Consider the following 16157-nt stretch of genomic DNA (forward strand, 5'->3'; position numbering starts at 1 on the left):
CTTCCCTCCTTCTATCCCTTCCTTCCTTCCATTCTTTTTTTTTTGATCTTTTTGAGACAGGGTCTCCCTGTAGCCCCAGTTGGCCTGGAACTCACTATGTAGACCAGGCTGGCCTTGAACTCACAGAGATCCACCCGCCTCCGCCTCCTGAGTACTGGGATCAAAGGCACGTGTCACCACACCCAACGAACTTTTTCATTTTTAACTTAAAAAATACATTATGCGCCCTTGCCTGTTTAGTCTTCCTTTTTGTCTTCATAAATCTTTGTATGAAAACACATGTAAAAGGGCATAAAACATATGTACAGCTTAGTGAATATAATGAATACTCATGTAACTTCTTCCCAGGTCAAGTAATAAAACAGCTAACTGTCCCTCCATTGAAAAGTCTTTCTACTGTTCACATGCATTTTAGGGAGAGTAAATAAAATCTCATAGCGTTTTTGAGGCTAGTTCTTAAATTCATAGCCCTATGTGATGCTACTCAGATAAAAAGAGGCACTAAGATGGCAGGGTTTAAGTGTGTTTCTATCCAAGTGTTAGGGCTTGAGGACAACTGTGTCTACCCAGACTAGGGCACTGGTTTAAAGTAATCTTAAAAGGTGGGGGTAAGCCTACATTTCTAATAGTAAACATTTTAAATATAAAAGAATGTTATTACTAAGCAGATATAACATTCTGCCACTCCGAGCTTAAATCATATCTAATTTTTAAAGAAATAAGTTTCAAAACAATAGAAACCTAAACCAATTACCTATACTGTTTCATCTTCACTGTGCTTAGGAAAGATATTTTAGGTGAAAAGCTGGCATTATGAGATTGTACAATTCCAGCCATCCAATAGGCTTACTCCATTCAACCAGAACAGGGGGTCTCTCTCCTCACAGCAGGCATCCAACAGGGTAGCACATATATGCTCTCTGAGTGAGAAAGCAACACCTTCTCACATACAACCCCCTGGAGAGAGATGGGAAAGGGGAGGGGAGGACTTTACACCTGCAAACTCCTAACTCTATCAGCACTAGGGCTGGGAAAAACACCACTTTTTTTTTTTTTTTTTTTAAAGAAGAAAAGGGGAAAAAAGCTTTTCTGATAAAGCCAGTAGCTTCAAAGAAGAATCTTCAGAAGCTATTTTTTTCTTAGGAGACTAGTAAGTGTAATGATTCAACAGCCACTCTTTGTCTTCTTAATGGACTTAGTCAAGCCCTAATGACTGAATAAGCAAATTGCTTAAAAGGACAGCTGTCAGAATTTTTATTCTGGTAGAAAAACACTATAAGCACAAAGTGTTGTCATATTAATTAAGGTGCCTCAACTTCAAGGCACATCTGTCCCTGGGCCTTTGAATAATCAAAATGACCACTAAAAATAGAACACCAGTATCTCCAATGGGGCAGACATGAGCCACCCCCAATCCTAGGAGACCTGGGTGAGATGTGACCTGGGATATACATATGTTTTGCAGTACAACTGAATTATCTAAATGTAGCAATATGTTTCCAGTTTTTACTTCATTGATACTAGGAAGCAAACTAACGAACACACATAACTCTTGGCCTATAATGAAAATCCAGTCAGCTATAACTAGCTGGATGAGGTGTAGTGGGGAAGAAAACTGCTCCCCACCAGTAGAAAACCGATGCTCGAACATCCAAAATCCAAGAATCGATTAACATCTTCAATTTTGTTTCTCTCCCCAGTTTCCCCATCACCAAAAATAAGCCAGCTCTCTGTCTGTCAAGATGCCCAGGCTGTGTGGCAGTGGTGTCAAAGGTTGCCATTTGCTCTAAGGCACTGCCATCTGCAGCAGCACAACATTTTGTCTCCGGAAAATAAACACATCTGCCTTTGCCAGTGTCCTCCCACTGTGCCACCCATCTGGAGCAGGTGAGCTGGAAGGCAAGCCTGGGCATGGGAAGGACGGGGGTGAGCAGCGGAGATGAGGTCTCAAGGGAGATGGCACATAGAGGAAGAAGGCAGTGCTGCGTCATGTCACATCCTGCTAACCACATTTGCCAAAAAGCATGTGAAATTACCCTTGTTAATGATATTTTAATCACATGTAACAAATGGTTGGTCTTGTTTAGGGGATAGGACCTGCAAAGTCAAGGTTTCACCTGGCCCATCTGTTCACCAGGTCACATGACCTTAAGGGTAGCAATAAACAGATGAAGTCTTTATGCCAGCTACCTAAAGCATGAAGAAAATAACTCCAGTGCAGAACAGAAGGCTCACAGCAACAGATTATTTTAGGACACGAGCACACTGTACATGCCTCCTACCATCAAGAGCAAATACACTCAAATTCAAGAAGAGAGCTGAGACAAACCATGGTAACTTCTGAAGTCACTAATACCCACCCAAAATTCTCTCCTGCATTTCTTTTCCTTTCACTGACATCACATCTTTATGCTTATTTTCTTAGTGCTGGGGATTGAACCTAGGGCCTTGCTAAGTACATGCTCTACTGCTGAGCTACACCCCCAGCTGACATCAGACAACTTTAGGTAATGCTATTTGAGCACTAAGGAGACCATCAAAATCATCCAATCAGTTGCTTTCTTTCTCTTTTGGTTTTCAACTAACTCATAGCAGAGCTAGTGCTAAACCTCCTAAGGCAGGGCTCTTCCAACTATTAGTTTTTAAACTATGATGGAAAAAGAATGGTGACCTCACCTTTTCAGATATAACCTTATATGGAATTGCTATATATGAAAGATGAAAGTAGAGTTAATCTACATGAAACTTAAAGTTTCATTATGGTAATCTTTCCTGGTGAATTTTCAAAGGCAGCTTTACAGAACCAGGGCTGAAAACCAGTACACCAGGTGAGATATTTTTCATTATTTCTGTTCATTTGCTAAGCATTTACGAGTGGGGCCCCAAATTTAAAAAAAAAAAAAAAAAAGCTAATGCTGGGTATGGTGATACACACCTTTAGTTGCAGCACTCAGGAGGCAGAGGCAAGAGGATCTCTGTGAGTTCAAGGTCAGCCTGGTCTATATAGCGAGTTCCAGGCTAGCTGGGGCTACAGGGAGACCCTGTCTCAAAAAGACAAAAAAAAAAAAAAAAAAAAAAAAAGTTACCAAAAGCTCATGAAACACTTCAGAAAGTTCCATGAAAACATTCTTGCCAGTATTTTTCATTATTTCTACTGTTCAAGTTGCTATAAGTGTGGTCTTAATTTTAAAAAAGTTACCAAAGGCTCATGAAACACTTCAGAAACTTCTGTGAAAACACTGGCCATTGAGTAGCAGTAGTAAAGCCCTAAAGATTACATTATAGAGGCCAGGAAACTGCTTAAGCTTTGACACAAAACCCCACATTCCCCAAAGACACCAGAGTTGGCTAGCACATACCTCAGTTTCCATAGCCATAGTATGGAAACAGGGACTGGAATCATTAATTTTAGGGCACTCAGATAAAACACATTTTTTAAAATGCCACAAGGGGGTTGGTGAGATGGCTTAGTGGTTAAGGTCTTTGCTGTCAAGCTTAACAACCCCAAGACCCACAGCGTGGAAGGAAAGAATCAACTCCTACAAGTTATCCATCCTCTGACCTCTACAGGCCCACTATGGTCGACCCACATAAATAAATAAATGTATGTATGTATGTATGTATGTATGTATGTAATAAAAGTGTTTTTGTTTTGTGTTTTAGCCTCAATCTCACAGAGATCCACCTGCCTCCCCCTCCTGAGTGCTGGGATTGAAGGTGTGCGTCATCACACCAGACTATAAGAAATGTTTTAAAAAGACCCTCAAAAAAACTTTAAAAAATTAAATAAACATTGGGGTTTGGGGGTATAGTAGTTCCATGATAGCATGTACACTTTGCACGTGCAAGGCGTATTCAAACTCCAGTACCAAAAACAAAGAAATGCAATTTTATTTCTCACTCAGGAAAAATCTAGTAGACAATTTCCCGGACTTTTTATTTAACCGAATAAATTTAAATATTTCACTACTGGAGGATGTAGCTCAGTGGCAGACTGCTTGAATGGCATGCATGAGGTCCTATCTTCAATTCAAGGCAGCAGGAGGGGGAGGGACATTTAACTAATTTGAATTTAAATAGCTCTTTCTGTCTAGTCACAGTCATAAACATTGTGTAGACCTAGAACAAATCTTAACATGCTCAATGTTAACTTTATTTCTATATTCCCTATCAATACTAATAATTTTCATAACTTCTAGCAACCAATAGGTTGAATTAAAATAGCACAACAAAGAATTCTCTATAGAAAGGTAACTTACAGCCATTAAATTCTTTAATCAAACAGCAATAGCAGCATAAAAACAAAAAGCATACTTTTATCACTATATGTGTTATATACTGTACAATGACTGCATGATTACCTCCCACTTAATCTTTATAATGACCTCATGAAGTACTATTATTATTATTATTATTATTATTATTATTATTAGTTTTGGGGTTTTTTTTTGGTATTTTTGAGACAGGGTCTCCCTGTAGCCCCAGCTGACCTGGAACTCACAGAGATCCGCCTGCCTCTGCCTCCCCGAGTGCTGGGATTAAAGGCGTGCGCCGCCATGCCCAGCAAAGTACTATTATTTTAAGTAGGGAAATTAAACTTAGAATTTGTTCAAAGACAGACAGCTAGCATATTCATCCCAGCAATTTAATTCCAAAAACTATTCACAATCACAATCCCAAACTGTCTATATTTTAGTCAGATTTAATAAGATTCATTACATATTCTGTCATAAAAGTCCTTCCAATTTGAAACCACCTGCAAGTATGTTGTACATATGCACACACATTCACACAGACACAAACAAGGACAGATACATACATACAAATGTGGAAACTGAAACAATCTGAGCTATGACAAACTTTACATGACAATGGCTAATACAAAATAAGTACAGCATGCCAACTGACGTCACCACGCAAATGTACCAGTTAAGTGACTGTATCCGTATTAGGAAGACATAAAAACACTATCGTTTCTTTTTACATAGTAAAATAACTAAAGTACTGGCACTGGAGAGATGGCTCAGTGGTTAAGAGCACTTGTTGCTCTTACAGAGGCCCCAAGTTCAGCTTCCACAGCTTCCAGCACCCAAGTAACTCCAGCTCCAGGGGATCTGATGCCTTCTGGCCTCCATGGGCACCTGAATGCTCATGCACATACACACTCACATACACACAAAAAATTCTAAATAAAGCACAAATTCATAGTTTAGACTAATCTATTTTGATGTGAGGAGAACAAAGCCAAAGCACAAGGCAGAGCAGTCAATACTTACTATAGCCCCTTGTCACTGTCTACAAGGGATATTTATTTGTTCAAACATCAAGCATTTCTGCTAGTGGGGGATTAAGTGGATTCACTGCATTTGCATGAAGCAAATTTCCACTCTTATCTCAATTCTAAAAGAAGCTTAACTCGCTTAATGTCTGCAGCATTTAATGACAAAGTATGTATTGTGCCCAAAGCTGGATTTTTATTCCAGTTCTGTTTGATAAGTCAGAGGAACCTTCTATATAAGAGACAAAGCATACTCCTGACTGAACATGAGCACTACAGGAACTTCTGGGTCACAGGAAAACTAATACCAACCCATACTCCTCTCTCAAGGATTGAATAAGAAAAGACCAGTGACTTTTCACCAGCTCAAAACAATGTATGCACATCTATCTCCACTTTACAATTCATCATATCTCTAGTTTCTTTTCAAATACGATTATTGAGATTGCAAAGGCCATGGTTAAAGTTAGCACTGAGACAGAGTCTATTTAGTGAGATGTTTCTGGTCCAGTACTAGGCACTGAAACATAAACTGCTTTAAAGATCTATAGTAGGCTGGAGAGATGGCTCAGTAGTTAAGAATACTGACTGCTCTTGCAGAGGACCTGGGTTTAGTTCTCAAAACCCACATGGCAGCTAACAACCATCTGTAACTCCAGTTCCAGGGGATCCAATGCCCTCTTCTGACCTTCACGGGCATTACACAACATGGGTGCACTTACATATATACAGGCAATACACTCATACACATAAAATAAAAATAATAAAACATTTTCTAAAATCTACAGTAAGTAACTATATATAAAAAAAAAACCAATACCTATACTTATTTGGATTATATGTAGCTAAGTTTAAGCAAGTAAAAGAAACCAAAATCAAGAAGACCAGTGTTCTAAAACTGCTACTGAAGAACCAAGGAGTTGACCTTAAGGCAAAATAGTCAAATTATGGTATTATTGTTGTAGCTTTGTCTGACCTGCTGTGTTTCCTGAACTAGTCCCTTTGCCACTTTATGCCTTTCACTATATCAGCGAGAGAATCAACTCTCTGTCTCAGTGGAATAGTGAGTAGATTAAATTATTAAGCAAACTGCTTTGGGCAAAAGTCGTATGAATGTTAAATATTATGATTTACAAGCATTCATTTTCCTAGCACTCCTGTGGGGTTGGGAAGTTATCTTGATTTCAGAGATGAGTAAATAGGCACAGGAGGTGAGGTCACATGGTAAGGCTCTATTTACCTAGTCCCTGTGGAGATAATACTCACCCTCAGCAATCATATGAGCTCTTTTGGCACATCCTACATAATCTTTTAAGCATTCAATCCTTGAATCAGTGTTGTATCTTTTAACATGAGACAGAGAACTCCACAGCAGGACAAGACCAGAAAAGTGAGGAACAATTCCCTGCGCTTTAGCAACAAAGTCACAGTCACATACAATCTTAAAATGAAAATTTTCATCATTTACCTCAATTACCATGTAGGGACATTCAGCCACAGGCTAAAATAACTGAAAGCACTTTGAAAAAAAATTTTGCCACTTTTTTTTTTTTTTTTTTTTTTGAGACAGGGTCTCATCACGTAGCCCTGGCCAGCCTGGAATTCACTCACAGAGATCCATCTGCCTCTGTTGCTCCCTCCTGCGTGCTGGGATTAAAGGTGTGTACCACCTCACTCATTTTTTGTTTTGAGGTTTTTCTGGGTGGCATTTTCTTACAAAATTAAACATTTTTACTGTACAAATTCAGGGAATTGAAAGATGACTAAAACTCCCAAATATCAATGTTTACAACACCTTTATCATAACTACCTAAACCTGGAAGCAACGAAGATGTCCTTCAGGAAGTGGAAAGACAAATAAACTACAGTATACTTAGGTAATGGAAAACTATTCAGTGCTAAAAAGTAACTATCAAGCCATGAAAAGACATGAAGGAACTTTAAATGCAGGTTACTAAGACGCCAACTTGAAAAGCCTGCATAAGGTATGATTCAAACCCTATGACACAACATCCTGGACAAGGAAAACTATGGAAACAGTAAAAAAAAATCTGTGGTTGTCAGGGGCTGAGCAGATGGAGAAGAATGAACAGATGTGACATAGAGGACTTTCAGAGCAGAGAAAGTATTGCATCTACTATAATGATGGTCACGGGTCCTTCATATTCATCCAAACTCACAGAATGTATGGCACCTAGTAAACCCTAACGTAAACTATGAACTTTGGCTGTCAAAGTAGGTTCATCAGTTGTCACAAACAGGCTACTCCTAGATGCTAATAATGCAGGATGATACAGATCTGTTTGTAGGTTAAGTTTATAGGTTAAGGCTGGAAAATCTTTGAATTTCCCTCTTATTTTTGCTGTGAGCCTTAAATTGCTTTCTAAAAAATTACGTCTTTTGGAGGGAAAAAAAAAGGTAGGTTACCACAGACATTTGTGTTAACATGCTACAATTTTCTTTTGGGGCTAGTAAGGTGGCTCAGCAGTAAAAGCAACTGCTGTCAAGCCTGACAACCTCAGTTCAATTCTTGGAAACTACATGGTAGAAGGTGAGAACTGACTTCTACAAACTGTCTTCTGGCCTCCATACATGTACGTATACACACACACACACACACACACACACACACACACAAATAAATAAATGCTACAACCCCCCTCGCCCCCCAAAAAAACCACTTTAAAAAAAAGTAAAAGACAGGCTGGGCTTGGTAGCATATGCCCTTAATCCTAGTACTCAGGAGGCAGAGGCAGAGGCAGAGGCAGAGGCCAAGGCAGGAGAATCTTGGTTAGACTGAGGCCAGCACAGTCCACACAGTGAGTTCTAAGCTAGCTGGGACTACAGGGAGACCCGGTCTCAATAAAACAAAAATAGGGGCTGGTGAGATGGCTCAGCAGTTAAGAGACTGTTCTTGCAGAGGACATGGGTTCAATTCCCAGGACCCACAGAGAGGCTAACAACCGTCTGTTAACTTCAGTTCCAGGGGAATCCAATGCCCTTTTCTTGACTTCTGTGGGTACTGCACACAGGTGCACTTAAATACATGCAGGCAATACACTCATGCACATAAAATAAAAATAATAAATACAATATTTTAAAAACATCAAAAAAATAAGGCAGATTTTCCATTACATATAGCCTGGGCTAACCTAGAACTAGTTATATAGCCCAAGATAGCCTTGAATTCACAATCCTCCTACATTAGCCTTCTATGTGATGGAATTACTGGCAGACAACACCAAGCAACAGAGAAAAAATCCAAAGGAATGAAGAGCAATGGAAAGGTTCAGGAGAGCCAAAATAGGCAAAAATACTGTTCATGTCTAATGGAAACATGAAAGAAACACAGATCTTCCTGCTGTCATCAGAGACTATTAACTATGTCACTTACCCGACTCCGAAGACAGTCAGCCAAGTTTCGCCGGGTGAAATTAGCTGCTGCTGTGGGAGACAATTCATACCCTGGTATAAGAGATAAAGAGTCATACCTGAAGTGAAGCAGGAGGAAATAAGAGCATCCCCAAATCTTTCCTGCTTCCCTTTCTTTTCTCTTTTGTTGTTTTGCTTGTTTGTTTTAAAGGTGCATACTACCATACTGGGCTTATTTCTTTTCTTTTTAAAGATGCCTTGAACCTGGCTCTTCCTACCTTTGCCTTTCAGTGCTAGAAATACAGGTGTGCACGACCACACCTAGCCTCACTATGACTATTGTGTTAAAGGTCATTTTATTTAGACGTTTGTATTTTTTGACACAGGGTCTCATGTCACTCTGTCTGTGGTACTTTGTTACAGCAGCCCTAGAAAAATAAAACATCAGCTAAGGCTACACTCTAAGTCTTACCCACCATTCCGCATCTTATAAAGCTGCACGTTTTTCTGGATATATTCTGCAAACTGTACAGTGTCTCCAGCCTCTCCAACACACAGAAGTAAGATTTTTTCACTCATCTTAAACATCTTGTCATGATCTGCTCAAAGGAAAAAACAAAATTCGTATCAAAAATTGCCTTTACAGAAATTAAGTTATTATATATATTATATAGACTTGCAACCATAGCAAGTCTATTAGGTAATATATTGAAGAATTTATTTTATTTTATTTTTTGTGTGTATGAGTGTATTGCCTGCATGTATGTAAGTGCACCCATGTTGTGCAATGCCCTCGGATGTCAGAAGAAGGCATCGGATCCCCTGGAACTGGAGTTATGGATGGTTGTTAGCCACCATGTGGGTGCTGGGAATTGAACCTGGGTCCCCTGCAAGAGCAGTCAGTGCTCTTAACCGCTGAGCCATCTCTCCAGTCTCTATACTGAAGAATTTTACTAATCATTGTCATTAGAATATTTTAATAGACAACAGTATTAGTTTTCACTAATTAGGTTAAATTATCTACATATTTTACTAATGTCATTTTCAGTTGAAAATTATATATAAAAGCAGATTATTTAAAATGCAGTTTGAGGGGCTGGAGAGATGGCTCAGTAGTTAAGAATATTGGCTGTTCTTGCAGAAGACCCAGGTTCAAATTCCAGCACTCACATGGCAGCTAACAACTATTTGTAACTCCAATTCCAGGGGATTCGACAGCCTCTTCTGTCCTTTGTGGGCATTGCATGACACAGGTGTACTTACCTACATGTAGGCATAACACTCATACACGTAAAATAAAAATAATAAATATTTTAAAATACAATTTGAAGCTAGGGATGAAACTCAGTGGTACTACATGTGCTGAGCATGAATGAAGCCCTGGGTTCAATCCCCAGCATGCACTTAAAACACACAATTTAAGAACATTTGAAATGCAAGAAACAGAACAATGGAAAAAACTGAAGGAATCCAGACAACAGTGATTATCTTTAGGCACACGAGTGAGGACAAATTTGTGCAATATTTCTACAAATACAAATGTTAGTTATATCCACCTATAAAAGCATGTATAAAAAGATTAGATTCTATAGTCATCTCAAAAAAAAAAAAGAAGAAAGAAATCAGCTGAGAACACAAATCACTTTTTAAAGTAAACCAACTACATTTCTAAAGCAAGAGAAAACTGGTTGCCAAAGCAAAAATTCTAAGTAATAATTCTAACAGTGAGCTATCTAAATACCTCATGAAAATCATAATATTCTAACCTTATCTAGCTGAACCAGACTTATTCAGATTAGATAGATAAATAAATACTCAGGTTGTAATTATTGCCTAAGGAAGAAAACTCCATATTTAGTCTATAGCTTCAGAGGAAAGCGTCAATCTTCCCATCTTACCCCTACTTTCACTTCTCATTTTTCAAATAGTGCTGAATAATCTTCCCTGGGAGACATGTTTCCTGTATGAAAGCTTTTGAAATGTCAAAATCTCTTAATAGGATTTAAGGAACAAACGCAACTATCAAATACTTTACAAGTGTTGGAGAGTTGTAGATACTAATATTATGGAGTTTTAGACTTTGAGGGGAAAAAAAAAATCCACATTAAAATGTGCCTGTAGATAATGCCAAACTGCCTTGAAACTCTCCTCCAAAACCACATTTACTTGTTACATAGGCTAGAAGAGATTCAAAGACTGTTAATTTGCAAAGTTGTTTACAAAAGAAAAACATTCATTTACAGACACGCAAGGAAAAAGGAACAGAGAATATATTAAGTTCTTAACAGTAATAAGAATGTGGACAGTTCTCATTTCCTTTTTTTTCTTATCAATAGTTCCCTTAAAAAATCTTATTTATTATTTTTATGTGTATGAGTGTATTAGCTGAATATATATAAGTGCCCCCTATGTTATGTAATGCCCACAGAGGACAGAAGACATGTTGGATTTCCCTGGGGCCGGGGTTATAGACAGACAGCTGTTATCTGCCATGTGGGTGCTGGGAATTGAACCCAGGTCCTCTGCAAGAGCAGCCAGTGCTCTTAACTGTTGAGCCATCTCTCTAGCCTCTCATCAGTATTTTCTAAATCTCTATATTTACTATGTTTCACTTTTGTAAGAAAACATTTAGAAGTTCCCATTATTTCTGTAGTAAGAAAAACCGTGTGTGTATGTGGGGGCAGTAATATGGCTCAGTAAAAGAGCTTACTGCCAAGCCTGATGACCTGAGTTCAATCCCTAGAACCCACATGGTGGAAGAAGAGAACCAATTCCAAGTCGACCTCTGACCAAAACATACACAAACACAGAATTAAATAAATGTTGAAAAAAAAAAAGGTTCTTTGGAGGGGGGGTGATCTTACAAACATGTCACATTTCAGAAGAAAGACTAAGATTCTAGACAGTAAACTGTTCAATTTTTAAATAAATTTAATACAGGCCTAATTTTTATTTTAAAGTGAGCATGTTCCATAAAGAGCAAAGAATAATACGATGCTCTTTATGGCCCTGAGTTGTACAAGAAGCTGTCTGTACAGCTCTAGGGAAGTTCTCATACTTGACAAGAAATTTACAAGATAGACAAACACAAACAAAAAAGTGAGTTAAGTGTGTAATACATGGAGTCAAACAGACCAGAACCCACTAGGCATCAGCTATGGTCACATCCAGCGGGTGAACTGTGTTTGTCTCTCTATGCTCCAGTTACCAAATGTGTAAAATGGTGACACTATCGTTTACCACTGCCTACCCATAGGTAAGGAAAAAAAATTTTTTTCTTGAGACAGTGCCTCATTATGCTGCCCTGACTGGCCTGCAACTCACTATGTAGACCAGGCTGGTCTCCAATTCACTGAGATTCACCTACCTCTGCCTCCCATGTGCTGGGATTATAGGCTTGAGCCACCATGCCCAGCAGAATGAAATATTGTACTTAGTGTGCGTAATGCAGCTTAGATGCTATATGTTGTAGGAATTCAGAACAGAGAGTTTTGTGTGGTCTGGAGAACTCTGAGTAACTTAAAACTCTGTTCAGGCCAAAAGAAAAAGAGGCATAAAGTGCAGCATATACACAAGCAAACTGAGGTAACCAGTTAACTTTTTTGATGTTGTTTTTTTGGTTTGTTTTCAGATAGGGTCTCTTGTACCCCCAACTGGCCTGAAACTTGCTATGAATTTCAGGCTGGCCTTGATCTCACAGAGATATCCCTGCTTCTGCCTCCCGAATGAAGCATACTCTACTTTTCAAAGTGATTCATGCATTTCTGTGATGAAAACAGAAGACCTTTAAAGGCACTGACTTGGCTGCTCCTTCACCTAGACAGTACTTCATGCTAAAATCACTTTGCTTGTCAAAACCTTACTTTTCAAAATAATGGGCATTTGGGGGTGGATGGCTCAGTGGTTAAATGCACTGGCTACTCTTGCAGAGGACCTGGGTTTGGTTCCCAGCACCCACATGGTGGCTAACAACAATCTGTAACTCCAGTTCCAGGGGATCTGATGCCATCTTCTGACCTCCGTGGGCACTGCATGACATGGGTGCACATACATGCAAGCAGTACACTCAAACACATAAAATAAAAATAAAAAATTAGGGCTAGAGAATTGGCTCAGAGGTTAAGAGCAGTGCTCTTGCAGAGGACCCAGGTTCAATTCCCAGCTCCTACATAGTAGCTAACAACACTCTGTAACCCCAGTTCCAGGAGAATTTGACACCCTCTTCTGACCTCTGCCAGCAATACATGACATGGGTGCACTTACATACTTGGGTGCAGGCAGTACACTCATACACATAAACTAAAAACTAAAAATAAAATAATAAATTTAAAAATCAAAATAATGGGCTCTCAAAACAACTTTTAAAATTTTACTTATTTTTATGTGTCTGAGTGTTTTGCCTGTATATAAGTACACCAGTGCATACAATGCCCATGGAGGCCAGAAGACAGTGTCAGATCCCCGAAACTGAAGTTAGAGACACTTGTTTGCTTCTATGTGGGTGCTGGGAACCTAACCTGGGTTCTCTGGAAGAGCAGCCAGTGCTCTTAATGGCTGAGCCATCTCTCCAGTCCCCTCTCAAAAAAATTTAGTCCTTTGGAGACTGGTTTACAAACAAAACTCCTACAAACTAATCATGAAATTTCATAAAGTAATTTTACCTGAGGAACAAGCCGTATCACAGATGTTTGCTTTCAAGTACTTCAGAAAAAAACAGAAGAAGCGAAGTCCTGCAGAATTCCTTCTATTCTCCCAGGGGGGAGCCAGTGTGACAAGCACAGATGCCTTTGTCTTTCAGAAGGTGCAAGAGGCACCTGTTCTTTCTCACTTCCAGTCACATACTTCAGGATGTATTTACTGTTTTCTTTCCTAAACACGTGGTTAACTGTTATTTGTCCTTAAAGCTTTACCTAATCCGTACAACCAGAATCTCTCCTTCCCCTTCATTATCTCTAACAGTCTCCTCTTCCTCTCCACTACCACAAAGCTTGACTGTTCGTCATATGACACATCACTTTCTAGCTTGTGTTATAATTATTTGTACAACAAACATGAATCTCTTATTGAATTATTAACTTCCTATGTGTGTGTGTGTTGCATGCATGTGAGTGTACCTATGTGCCCAGGTCAGAAAGGGTGTCAGATGTCTTCTACCTTATTCCCGTGAGGCAGGGTCTCCCCCTGAACCAGAAGCTCACCCTTTGGGCTTGAATGGCTGGCCAGTGAGCTCCCAGGATCTGCCTGTCTCTGCCTGCCACCCCCAACACTGGAGTTATAGGCACACACAGTCATGCCTGGCTTTCTTTTTTTAAGTTGAGTGTTGGGAATTTGAACTCAGGTCCTTATGCTTACACAGCAAGTTCTCTATCCACTGAGCCACCTCCCCCATCCCTGTTAACTTCTTTTAAAATAGGGGCTACACGTTCTTTTTTTTTTTTTTTGCCTCCTCTCAGTACCCAGCACTGTAGAGTATACACAGGTGACCCAAACCTATGAAATGAACTTTCAATCATCTGAGCAAAAGCAAAATGCTTTTCAATCAGTAATACCCCTATGATCATGAAAACACACCCTTAAGATTCTGTGAATCAATAGAAAAAATCTTTTTAAAATTATGTTCTGAGTACTTACTATAGAGAAGCAATATAGTATAGTTGCTATGGGTAAAAGATCTTAGATTTCGGGCCTAGAGAGATGGCTCAGTGGTTAATAGCACTGACTGCTCTTGCAGAGGACTCAGGTTCCATTCTCAGCACCCACATGGCAGCTAACAACCATCTGTAACGCCAGTTCCAGGGAATCTGACGCCCTCTTCTGAACTCCGAGGGCACTGCAAGACACTGGTACATCTAGCTACATGCAGGCATTACACTCATATACATAAAATAAAAATAATAATTAAAAAAAAGGATCTTGGATTTTACAGGTGTTGATTAATTTGTTTTGCAGTGCCAAGAATGGAACCCTGGGCCTTATGCATGGTAACTAAGTGCTTTACCAGTGAACTGTATGCTCAGTCCCAAACTACAAAGGTTTGAACCCAAGTTCTGCCATTTGTGAGCTTAGGGAAGTTTCTTTTTAATTTTAAAATTACATTTATCATTTGAAGACTGTGTGTGTATGCCACAGCATGCTTGTGGAGGTCAGAGGGACAACCTGTGGGAATCAGTTCTCTCCCTCTACCATGTGGGTCCCAGGGTCATCAAGCTTGGTAGCAATCACTTTTACCTGCTGAGCTATCTCCCACGTCTGTAGGAAAATTTCTTAAACTATGTCTCCAATTACCATGTGCAAAGTGGGGTTATAATAGTGCTTATCTTAAAAAAATTAATGAAATAATAATACAAATGGCTTAACACACCTGATACATAAATACTTCCGTTTATTACTCGCCCCATGCTAAACATTTAGTATGACTCATTCGCCCAATGTCCTCAACAAGTTTTGGGCTGGGTATTACTAATCTAACTGATAAGAAAATCTGAACACTGCAAAATAACTTGTACAAAAAGGATAAAGCCAGTAAAGAGACTTCATCTCCAACTGCATTAGCTATTTAACATACGAGGAAAACCTAGCAGCCAGTGAAAGCTGGAAAAAAGAGGGTCGAACCTAACAACTGAAAACTGGGGGTGCAGAAGGAAAACGCCAAGCTCTGGTCTCCTAGTCTGTCTCTCTCCAGAAGCCCACCTTTGGCAGTCTGTAAACTAACCTCTAAAAGTAACAACGGTCACTTAGGGCAGAGCGAAAGCCAGGGTCCCCCGCCACCTTCCTCCGGTGCAGAGCAGGCCGGGCTTCACCCGCCGCCCGCCCCGGGGCTCACCCCACACTCCCTCCACCCAGGCCGGCCTCGCTTTCTCTCACCGTCCTTCATCTGGACAATATTGCCGGCGGCCACCCTGTCGGAGGCGACGAGGACGTAGTCAGGGCCCTGAATGCCGATGAGGTACTCCATGCCGGACGGAAGCCGGAGGCTGCAGTTCCACGGAGAGGAGGACTCACCGGCTACTCGGCCTCACCAGTGAGACAGCACAGCAGACCTAAACTGGGCGTGACGCACGCCGCCGCGCGACCGCCGACCACCGGCGCGCGCCGATGACGTCAAGCCGTCGCGAGAGGTTAATGAGGTTGCGTGCTGGGAAGTGTGCTGTCCCGGTGTCGCCTGATATGGTAGTTACGGGTTCTGCAACGTTCAGTTTCTGTATCTAGAAATTAGAATTATCAAATTTGTATGAAGACGAAATCGCGCCTTGTGTTGACGTGCCTGCACTCGTAGTGCCCGAGCGGGAAGGTCAGGTTTCACTTCCTTGCTCCATAAACTCCCCGAAATCCCTTCTCTGCGAGCCAGATTGGAGAACAATTAGCTGGAGCTCCTTTTTCATTCTTTTCATAAATAATGCATGATTAGGGTAAAGACAGGCGTTAAGATAAAAAATACAAAAACAGTGGCAGAGAAGATGGAAAAATATTTTGCTAATCAATGTTAGAGATGTTTCTGAGCATGGCA

The 16157-nt window shown here is 40.1% G+C and overlaps 1 protein-coding gene across 1 annotated transcript in view; it reads right to left on the reverse strand.

The window, feature by feature from the left end:
• Psmb2 (proteasome subunit beta 2) overlaps positions 1 to 15715 on the reverse strand; it is a 36383-nt gene extending 20668 nt beyond the window's left edge. The window contains exons 1-3 of the mRNA XM_008832115.3: positions 15515 to 15715; positions 9127 to 9249; positions 8673 to 8743 (exon numbers count right to left, since the gene is read on the reverse strand). Coding sequence (XP_008830337.1) covers positions 8673 to 8743; positions 9127 to 9249; positions 15515 to 15605 — 285 coding nt within the window. The 5' untranslated portion in view covers positions 15606 to 15715. The remainder of the gene's footprint in view (positions 1 to 8672; positions 8744 to 9126; positions 9250 to 15514) is intronic.
• Positions 15716 to 16157: the final 442 nt, after the last annotated feature.

The sequence above is a fragment of the Nannospalax galili genome, unplaced genomic scaffold (assembly GCF_000622305.1).
Source record: "Nannospalax galili isolate Female #2095 unplaced genomic scaffold, S.galili_v1.0 scaffold1055, whole genome shotgun sequence".
In the NCBI taxonomy this organism is placed as follows: domain Eukaryota; kingdom Metazoa; phylum Chordata; class Mammalia; order Rodentia; family Spalacidae; genus Nannospalax; species Nannospalax galili.